Consider the following 10635-nt stretch of genomic DNA (forward strand, 5'->3'; position numbering starts at 1 on the left):
TTGAATAGTTGCCTGTGTTGGAACATCTCCAGGTTTCCAGTTTATCTTGAAAATGAGCCCACACAGGGCCCAGGGGGTCTCACATGGGCTGTCCCCACCCCCTACCTGAGGGACAGGTGCACTTCAAGTGCCACCACTCCTTGCTTCTCCCAGACGGCCTGCCTTACTAATTCCGGTGACTTGCTGGGTCTCCACAGGCCCAGGTTAGCCGCTTCTGCGCTGAAATCACATGCATGCAATGCCCCATGCTGGACCCTGCCCCTGCCCCAAGGAGCTGAGCCTGTGCCAGATGATGCCAGCACAGCCAGGGGCACTGTGGGCTCCCCACCCAAGAGGTAGCCCCAGTCCCCCTTGGAGTGAGAGGTGTGGGAAGGCTCTGGGGCACTCTCTGGGGAGAAGTGAGCCTGGGGCTGGCAATTTTAAGGACATAGGGAAGAGGTTAAAGGAAGGAGGCCGGGTGCCCTAGCACCTGCACTGATCCCCTGCTGCCTCTGCCCCCTCTGCAGGGCCTGGTGGTGGCCGTCCTCTACTGCTTCCTCAATGGGGAGGTGAGTGTTCTCTGGGTGCCCAGATGGAGGAGCTCCCTAGCCACCGGATTCCTGCTCAGAAGCTCCCTGGAAAACCAGGGTGGTGGGGAGAGATGGGTGGTCTGGGAGGGGGAGGTCTCCTGAGCCCACTTCATGGAAGCACTGAAGCACCAGGTCTCATTAAAACAATTGCTTGGCCCTACCCGACCCACACCACATCCCTCCCCCCTTCTAATTCGACAAAAGGATTGTTATGTCTGGGTAAGAGCCTGAAAATGTTTAACAAGCATTCCAGGTAATTCTTATCCTTGAGCAAGTCCTGAGACTAGAGCAAAAGTTGCAGGCACCCCAACAAGAACTCTGGTTCCCAATGGCTCTGATGCTTGCCTGATGGGTGATCCAGGTCACTGCCCTCCTCTAGGCCTCAGTCTCCCCATTTGTAAAATGAGTGACTCGATGATGCAATCCCTAAAGCTCAGTGCTCACTGACCTCCAAATAATCGTTGACTCTTCGGAGGGCTGCACACTTAACCTTGCTGTCTCTCTGCTCCCTGCCCAGAGCATTTGGGGGGGGGACACACACAAGCCATGCAACCAACAGTTGAATACAGTATTCCACCCAAGTCGGGCCTTCCTGTGACTGTTGACCATTTATCTGGTTCACCACACTTGAAGGGGAATAACCTGTTTTCCAGAACTCAAGCCCTGAAGCCTGGCTTCAAAGGTTTGGGCTGCTACAGCTTGGGGACCGTGAAATTAATATCCAAAGAGCCACTCTAAGGTCCCCAGATTTAAGTTCTGAGCTAGGCTGGCTTTATGGGAATGGGTCCGGTGGTCCCAGGTCATGATCTGGATGTCATTCTGCAATTCGTAAAATAACCCCAAGCCCCTTCTTCAGGACACATGCAGTAAGGTGGCAGGTGAAAGTGTCCAGGTAAGGTGAGGGGGTTCGATCCCTACTGGATATTGGAGCTGGAAGGGGTCCATCTGAGTGGCCTGCAGGAAAGGCAGGGCCTGTACTGAGGGGGCAGTGAATGGGGCTCTGGGGACAAGGTGAGTTGTCTTCCCCAACTGATGGCTGGTCTCTGGGCCAGGTGCAGCTGGAGGTGCAGAAGAAGTGGCAGCAGTGGCATCTCCGCGAGCTCCTCCTGCGCCCCGTGGCCCTCAGCACCTCCTTCAGCAATGGCACCAGCGGCCTCACTGGCTTTACCCACAGCACCAAGGCCAGCACCTCAGAGCAGAGCCGGGCCGCCTACAGGGCCAGTGTCATTTGAGGGTCTGGAGCAGGGCCAGTCACAGGACAGACAGATGCCAAGACAGGTCGTGAGAAGGCCAGACACTGCTGCAGGACAGTTCTCTGCAGACATCATCTGTTCCTCCTGGGACCCATCTGTTCCTCCTGGGACCCATCAACCCTCCTCTGGGCCTTGGGTTGGAGCCCAAGGTGATATGTTCCTCAAAACTGAAGACAATGAGGGACCACGGGGCAGGAAGAGAGGGCCTGGGTCTGTTGTATTTGGGAAGGGCAGTTCGGGCGCCCCGGAAGAGGGCAGGGAAATAAATGGTAGTGGGGATGGGTTTGGTCCGTAACTGACCACTCTTTTTGCCCTTGAGACACCAGGTGGAGGAGGACCCTCCCACTCGCTTCCCTACCCCTTCCTGGAGTTTTCAGGGATAAGTTCAACACACAGGAAATGGGAGAAATGGAGACCCTTGGCTCTAGGTGGACCCTCCCTACCCTTCACTACAAGTCACCTCTCTGGTAGCTCTTCCCCTACAGCGTCAAGGCAGCTGGATTAATCTGTCCCAAGTCAGCACGGCTGACAGTCCTAAGATTCCTAGCTTCCTTAGTAACCCTAGTGTGGTGCAAGCATCCCTCTGGGAATGGGGTGTGATTCCGCTGGACAGAAAAGAAACAGGTTCACTAAGGTCCTGTGACTTGCCTGAGATACCCAGCAAGAAGGGACAGAAGTTCCATTGAGGGCTTTGGTGTCAAATCCCTGTGCTCCGAGCCTATATCTGTTTCTTCAGTCCTGGGCAGGGGACAGGGGGTCTTCTGGGGGATGTCTCCCCTTTATTCTCTGGATCTCAGTTCCCCTTGACTATCAGCACTCCCTCACCACCAGCCACATGAGGATGAAAGTGAACTGAACATTTGAGCCCTTTTACAAAACAAAGCCTACCAGTGTTCAGGGGAAAGCGTGGTGTACAGGAGCTCAAACGTAGAGGAGACATCTTGTTGCTGGGTGACCCCGGACAAGTGCCATCCCCCTCTGGACCCTGGCTTCCCACCTTTGCACCTCCCCATTGCAGAGACAAGGTCACCCGTTTGCGCCTGGTGAACGGCTCTTGAAATGAAAGGTCAGGTGCTTCTTTGCCAGGGCTAAAAACCCAGCCCATAGGGTTGATGAGCTCTGCTCTCTGAAAAACTGATTGGCCCGTGACACCTTTCTTCAGTGATCTCCATGGACTCCATTGGAAAAGCTTTGAAGAACCCCAAGAGATAGATAAACGCACCCAGCCCAGGCCAGGAAGGGGACCTGCAGTGACAAGGATGGGGCAGAGACCCAAACCCATGCCAGGAGCAGCAGTAGTGTGGCCCAGGTGGAGAGGGAAGGGGGGAATGAAGTGGCGGCTGAGGGGCGAAACCCCAGCTATGGGGCAGAGAAGAGACTGGAAAGGGGGCAATTGGCACAGAAATGCACATCTGTGGGCAAGGATGGAAATCTCCACTGGTTCCTGGTCCCCTTCACCCGCACTCATCCCCCGGGCCGGCTGTTAATCATTACTCAAGGCCCTGCAAGTCCTCTTTACCCCTTGGAATTTAGCAGGTCCAGATCTGTGCTCTTTGGAAATGTGCTCTAAGATCAGAAGTGGTACCCTGAGGCTGTCCTGACACATCAGAAGCAGACACGCAGGCACGCTGGCCTCAGGGAGGACTGCCTTGGAGGGCTGGCGGCCACCCTGGGAAGCTTGCTGGAAGGGTTCAGGGCAGGGTCCCCACAGACAGGACAGCTGGCTGCTGGAGTCCACAGTTATTCAAAGATTACGCCCTCCTCACCCCTGCCCCAAAGGGCAGGGTTCAAAGAGAGTCAAATGGTTTGAAAACCTAGTATGTACAAAAAAAAAAAAAAAAAAAAATCAAGGGAATCCTGAATTCTGCTTCCAAGCGTGACTGAAGCTACGGCAGGGCGATGGGCCCAAAGGCCCTTTGAGCTGGTGGAAGAGAAGTCTGAGGCACTGGCTGGATATGCTTAGCTGGAGGCATGATCCACTCTGGTCAACCCCAGGAGACCCCGGGGACCCGACAGCCCCCATCCTGGCACACAGTCAATAAAACAAGTGTCAGCTGGGCAGCCAGCCGGGCACCAGTTACCCACGCTGCTTCCCAATCTATTCCCATCCCAAGAAGAAGGATTCAAGGAAAAGGTTTTAAAATATGTTACTTCTTCTAAAATCAACATCCTAACAACTTGGCTAAGCCTGTGCAGCTGGTGGCACTGAGGCACCCTGGCCTCTGGCCCTGCAGGCCAGCTGCAAAGGCCACTGGGCTGATTGTGGCCAACCACCCAAAGGTTATTGGCTAAGCAGCAGCAGTTTCAAGGTCATTGTTCCGCCTTTACCCCCACCAGAGGTCACATGTTGGAAAAGTCGAATCTTGCCCACACTTTCATGTAGAACCTGATGTCCTCGGATGTAAGCAAGAGGCCTAAAATTTCCTTGGTTGGCCCCAGGGATGGGTGATGCTGTTGATGTGAAGCCCACTGATGGCATTCAGAAAGAAGAGGAAGGAGGCTGTGAACTCGCACCAGAACATCAGGGTGAAGCCAATGAGCGTAACGTGGTTCCAGAGGAGGATCACAAAACCCAGGAGCCCTCCAGAGGAGAGGACGAAAGAGACGAGGAGGAGGACGGAGCCCATGGCCCACTTGCGCCGCGAGTGGAGGTCCTCACACACCTGGGACACCATGAGGAGCTCTAGGCCCAAAATGGCGACCACCACGGCCAAGGCGCCCACGCTGCGGGCCAGGACCATGCCCACCACCAGCCCAGGCACACGGGCTTGACTCAGGTCTCTGAAGCAGTGTGGCCCCGTCTGGTTGGAAGACGTGCAGAAGTGCCAGAGCCCAAAGAGGCGGTCTTCAGCCAGCAGCCAGTGGCCATCGCAGATGGAGACGGAGGAGAGGACCAAGGCCAGAGCAGCACACACAATGATGAGGGCCCGGATGAAGGATTCCAAGAAGGGCCGCTGGGGCCTCCTCTGGGCCAGGAGCCTCTGGGCCTGGAAGACACCAGACAGCATGTCAGGGAGGGCCCGGCTCTACCCCTCCAACCTCTGCAGGGAAAACCCTTGACCATGTCCCCGTCTTCCCAAAGCCTCATTTTCAGCTGCAGTCTCCTTGCCCACCTTTGCAGGCAGCTTCTTTCCCAACTCCTCACCTTTCAGCCGACTCACCTTTCTTGGGGAGTCCTTCCCCTATTCCACCTGCTGCGTCCTCCATTCAAGACCTAGAAGCACTGCCTGTCCAACTATTCACCAGGCACGAAAGGTTCCCTGACCTTTCTTTCTTCAATGATCTTCATGAATAAGAAATCCAAATTCTACTGACCAGCAGGTTGGCAGATCCTAGTCTGTTCTGAATTCAGAAAACTTGTCAGGCCTGGCTCGTGTGACCTTGAGCTTGCAGTACCCCCTGGGTTTCTTTGTACACACGGCAAGAATCCCAGCACTGGATTATTAGTATTCTTTTTTTTTTTTTTAAATTAGCATTCTAATACAAGGCTACATTCCCAGTACACTTCAGTTTTACCCTCATCTCCACCCAGCGGCTTCTGCATGTTCCAGACTCCATGTTATTACCTTGTTTTCCTTGGTACTGAAAGTGGTGTTTGCACTTTGCCCTTCAGTCTTGAACCTGCACCCCTCCCAGAGTTGGCCAATCAAGATGTCTGTCTAGAAGCTTCTGGGTGTGGGGAGGCCGCTGAGCCTCTAGTTTCAGCCCTGAAGGGTGCACCTGCCCCTTTCTTCTGCCAAGCTGGGCCAGACATCCAATGAGGTGTCCCTTATCTCATAGCTGCAGGACGCCACCCAGGCATGAGTTCTATCCCCAACCATAAAGCAAAAAAAAGAAAAGCATGTCAAAGAATCAAACTCCTTACCACTACCCACAAGCCCTGCACCTTCTGCCCTGCCTCGCTCTCCAACTTCACCCCCAGCACACTCTTCCTGGCCCCCTTGCTCTGACACAGCAGCCCTCTTTCCAGACCTAAGGATAAGCCTAGAACTTTCTTCCTCAGACCTACTGGCTCCTCCACCTGAAAACTTCTTCTCCAGGTTACCTCCTTTTCTCCATTCTTCATGTCTTAATGGAAATGTCCCTTTCTCACAGAGATCTTGCCTGCCTCCCTGACCCAAACCAAACCAGGACTCCTCCCGTCAGGCGCCGTTTTCTTCACTGTTCTGACCATAGTTGTACTTAGGAGGGCACGGCCTCCCAAGTAGGCACTGCTGCATCCCTGGTACATGGCACAGGTACTTGACCTGGGCATTCAGTGAGGCCCAGCGAGAGCTTGAGAAGCCACAGGAAAAATGGTCATTGCAAGCACTGTCACTTCCATCAGAAGCTCCCTTTAAATGAGTCTCCTACCTGGTCATAAATTACCCTTTACAGTGTATACAGAAGCAGCCCAGGTTACACTTCAGTTTGGGAGGCAAGCAAAGCAGGCAGCTCATGCGCAGCTCTCACTGCTGGGAAACTGAACAGGGACTATGAGGTGCACCTTATACCATGTGCAAATGGAAGCTTCCAGAGGCAAGTCGGTAACACCTCTCAGTGAGGGACAGAAAGCAAAGCCATGCTCCTGGGAGACTCCTGTGGTCAGAGCCCCAGCAGGAACATCAGGGCGCCTGCTAACCTGTCCATCGGAGCAGAAGCTACTGCTAAATCTCAGCCCCCCTACCCTCACCCCGCCCCATACACGAATAAGGACCTGGTTTGTTTTCAGCACTTCTGCCTAAGCAGGGACCTGTTTTACTCAAACCTGTGAGGTGGGGAGAGCAGGGAGCTCCACAGGGGGTGTGTAAAGAGGGAAACTATGTCATGCAGAGGTCAGATGACTTCCCCCAAGATCACTCACCTAAATCACAAAGCTTGTTCCGGCTTCCTGGACAACTGAATAATGTGCAGGGTGCGGGATGCATTCAGCCAATAAAAACTGACTAGGGCCTTCCAAGTATGGGGCATTCCTATCAGGGGCTCATTACTACTGGTGGGGAAAAGGAGTAGAGAGTACAGAGGGATGGATGCCGAGGCGGGATCAGGGCCCCAGCTCACATCCCCAGACAAAAGTAGCCCAGGACCTTAGAAAGAACACTGTGGTGGAGTCGGCTGGGGTTCTCAAACTGTGACCCCCTGTTTGCTAAGCGGCCTCCAGGTGCTAAGTAGGGGGAGCAGGAGAAGCTGGGCTGGCCAGCTAGGATCACTTCCCTACTTCAACCACAACAGGTACTTCTTACCTGCTGGAGACACCGGTAGCCTAGGTGTCTGTGCTGGCTTTCATCAGAAAAAAACGGTTTTACTGCTAAGAAGCAAACTAAGGAAACCTTTGTCTACAAACCATTCAAGGCCTTTGTCTTTGGGTGGCTTCTGAACCTCTGTGGCCCTGGGTTTCCCATCTACAAAATGAGAGTTAGCGACCCCTGCAGGAGAGTGGGAGCCACGAAGTTACCTGGCCAGGTTACAAGGCTCCTAGAAGTTGGTTGGTAAGGTCCTGGAATAGGAGAGCCCCAGAGGCAAGGCCCCAGTCAAGTCACAAAACACCAGAGGACCCAGGAACTAGAGAACAGGTATGCACTGTCCCTCACTCGGCCCCACCTGCCCTGGGCACAGACTGGACTTTGGCCTCCAGTCCTTCAGACATCACACTGGGATCAAAGAGGAGCCAGTTCATGTCAGTTCATTTCTTCCCCCTCCCAACTTCAAAGCTGGCTTCATTTAAACTCTCTCTAATCAGCAAGAAAGCTCCCAAGGATTAAGTGAGATCATGTACGGAAAGGTGCTTGGGGGCCTACTGATAATATGACAACAATAATAACGCAGACTGGAGTCTTCATTCCTAACTACGCTGCACTACACTGGAGCTGCTCTGCTGGCTGTCAGTGACAGGGCCTGAACCACCTCCTGGAGGGGCGCGGGCGGCAGTGTGGTCAGTGGAAGGCCAATGCACAAGAGGAATCAAGACTGTCTAGTCCTGCCCCTGCCTGAGGGCCTCGGGCTTGGGGACCCGGGCCAAGACACTAATCTCTTCTCCATGAAAAAAATGTTTCTCTTTTCCATCTCTAACCCCGAATGATTTCTATGAGCTGTAGGACAGGGTCACTTGACACTCCTGGGCCACTGAGTCCAATCCCAAGGTCTTCTTTTTCTCTACACTCCTGGACCCCACCTGCTCCCCTCAACCCCCAGAGGCCCTGCTCACTATTCCTTCCTCACATCCCCAGCCCTCCCTCCCATACTTGCCTCTAGAATCACTGCCCACTCCGTGCAGGCCCAGGTCAGGCCCCTATCATGATCAACCAGAAGTATCTTTTTTTTTTTTTTTAAGATTATTTATTCACCAGAAAGACAGAGGCAGAGACACAGGCAGAGGCTCCATGTAGGGAGCCCAATGTGGGACTCCATCGCGGGACTCCAGGGTCAGCCCTGGGCTGAAGGGAGGCGCCCAACCGCTGAGCCACCGGGGCGTCCCAACTAGAAATATCTTGGCCAGCTTCCTGCCACCATCCCTGGAACCATAGCCCACGCCTGCCTGCACCCCCCAGCCAGCCTGCTCTTGGCTATGCGTCCTCTGGCATGCAGGTATCCCCTTTCACTGGGTTTCCTCGCCTATACATGAAGATAGGGCATCTCCCTCCCAGTGGTGGTGGGTGGGTGGGTGGGGCTGGAATGAGTTATCACAAGAGCCTAGAACAGCCCCTGGCAGGGCTTTAAGGCGCTTCTGAAGAGCAGCAACCGCAGTCAGGCAGGGACAGCCTGGGGCGCGCCCCACCCCTGGGGCAGAGCCTCGGGGCCCCGCTCGCCCCTGCCCCCTCCCGCTCCGCCACCACCGAGGCCCCCCACCTGCTGCCAGTCTTCCAGGCCCCGCACACAACGCCCCGCCCGTTAACCCAGCCTGCAGCTTTTGCACCTCTTAATTTAGCCCCCACTTCCCGACTGGTCTTCTAAATCCTTGTTTACAAGCCTCTCCGCAGCTGGACCGCGGGCTCCGGGAGGAGAGCGACCACACCCGGTCCCACCCTCCTCCCTCCCGGTCCCCTTCTCCCCAGGGGCTGTCCCGGACGCTCGCTCCTCGAGACTCCGCATTCTGGTCCCGAACAAAGAGGAGGGGCTCGCTGCGACCCGCCCCTGCTCCCCGAGCGGCCGCGCCCTGAGATGGGGTCTGGGGGTGCCCGGCGGGGAGGGTTTCTTGTTAGTAAAGAGTAGAAAGGGCAAGTAGGACTTGGAGTAAGAAGCCGAGCGCCGGACCTCGATTCTGTCGCTTGGCTGCCTGCGGTGGGCGGGCTACTTCCCTCCGAGCCTCAGTTATTTTGTCCATAAACTGGGTGAAAGCGCACGTAGGGGGGTCGGTGTTGGGGCAGGGGTGGAGGCTGGGCGTTTGCACCCAGAGTCAGCGCGCCTCTCTGGGCCTCTCTGGGCCTCTCTGGTCGTTAGGACGGTGGGGCCAGGAGACTCGGACCGGGCGGGCCGGGAACCGCCTCCTCGGGGAAGCGGCTGGCTCGCAGGGGACCCGGCGGTCCCGCCACCAAGTTGCCTTTGGACGGCAGCGCGCCCAGGGGACGCGGCAGGAACCGGCAGCTTTCTCCGCCAACAAAAACATCTTCTCCCAGTCTGAGACCTCGAGCCTTCGGGGGGATGCGGCTCCCTTGCCTCCCGGCAGCTTTTCTCTTAAGCATCCGCGCGCCCCGCGAGTGGGTCCCCGCCCCGGCACCCCAGAAGCGTCTGGGAGACGGTGTTTCTAGCCCCTGCCCAGAAAGTTCTTCTGGCAAATCCTCACCTTACATAAGACAAGCCTCCCTTTTGCAAGTGGACTGTGTCCATCCTCCACCCCGGACGCGCCTCTCCTTCTTAAAAAGGAGGGACCCCCCATGGTTACTGGGGACCCCAAAGAGAAGCAGAAAAATGTCCCCTAAGAAGCTTGGGAGCCACGGCCGCGAGCAGAGGCCCTAGGAGACCGCGCGCAGGGGGCCCTGGGGTCGGGGAGCGGGCTCCCCCAAGTTGCTTCCCGCCCACTTTCCTCCGCACCCCGCAAGCTTGCAACCGAGGGCGGGCACCACGGGGCACTGGGCCCCCGCGCGCCCACCCCGCCGCGGCTGGGCCGGGCTCCGCGCGCAAAGTCCGCTCCCGCCTCCCGAGGGGCGCAGCCCGCGCGGCGCCGCGGGGCCCCGGGTTACCTGCACGGCGATGGCCGTCATGCTGCGCCCGCCCCGGCCGCGCTCCGGCCCGCGCCCTCCAGCGGCTCTGCGGCGGCCGCGCCAGCTCCGGGCCCGGACCTCTCCCCGGGGGCGGGGCGGGGAGGCGGGGGGCGGGGCGGGGCGGGGCGGGGCGGGGGGCGACCCGAGCGGAGCCGGGGAGCCCGGGAGCCCGGGGCGGGCGCGGCTCGCTTTACGCTGAGTCAGCGCGGGCGGCGCGGAGGAGCCCCGGGCAGGGGCGGGGAGGGAGGGCGCGGGACGGGGTGGGGGGGCAGGGTCCCCCGGGGCCGAGGGCGGAGGACCCGCGGGGACCACCTCCCCGGGGCCCGGATTCCTCGAGGGAGGGCGGGCCGGCGCCGGGGGAGTCGGTTCCGGGCCCGGCTTGTCGGGAAGAGGCCGTGAGGTCCGGAGGGTCTAGGCCCGGGCCCGGTTCTGCTGCCTTCGGCACCCGCTGTGTGGCCTTGGGCTGCTCGTTTAACGTCTCTGAGCCAGGGGCAAGGAAGAAAGTATCTGTGAAAGGTCGGGGTCTTGCAGGCCCTCAGTAAGTGTAAAGGGGAGGGGACCTTCACAGGGCAACCCTGGCCACCCTTTTTCTCTGCCCTGAAGGGGGGTTGTACAAACCGGCCCCATTCCTGGCTT

At 57.4% G+C, this 10635-nt stretch overlaps 2 protein-coding genes across 5 annotated transcripts in view; one reads left to right on the forward strand and one right to left on the reverse strand.

Moving 5' to 3' along the window:
- SCTR (secretin receptor) overlaps positions 1-1913 on the forward strand; it is a 71368-nt gene extending 69455 nt beyond the window's left edge. For 3 of the 4 annotated variants that reach the window (XM_038564964.1, XM_038564966.1, XM_038564967.1), the window contains 2 exons: positions 507-548; positions 1622-1913. In XM_038564964.1, coding sequence (XP_038420892.1) covers positions 507-548; positions 1622-1801 — 222 coding nt within the window. In that variant the 3' untranslated portion in view covers positions 1802-1913. The remainder of the gene's footprint in view (positions 1-506; positions 549-1621) is intronic. The other variant, XM_038564965.1, reaches the window with a different exon arrangement.
- A 2039-nt stretch (positions 1914-3952) lies between these two features.
- TMEM37 (transmembrane protein 37) lies at positions 3953-10062 on the reverse strand. Its single transcript, XM_038564968.1, has 2 exons — positions 9979-10062; positions 3953-4809 (listed from the first exon to the last, which is right to left on the reverse strand). The coding sequence occupies exons 1-2, from the start codon at positions 9997-9999 to the stop codon at positions 4237-4239; spliced, it is 594 nt and encodes a 197-aa protein (XP_038420896.1). The 5' UTR covers positions 10000-10062; the 3' UTR covers positions 3953-4236.
- Positions 10063-10635: the final 573 nt, after the last annotated feature.

The sequence above is a fragment of the Canis lupus genome, chromosome 19 (genome assembly GCF_011100685.1).
Source record: "Canis lupus familiaris isolate Mischka breed German Shepherd chromosome 19, alternate assembly UU_Cfam_GSD_1.0, whole genome shotgun sequence".
NCBI classification, from domain to species: Eukaryota; Metazoa; Chordata; class Mammalia; order Carnivora; family Canidae; genus Canis; species Canis lupus.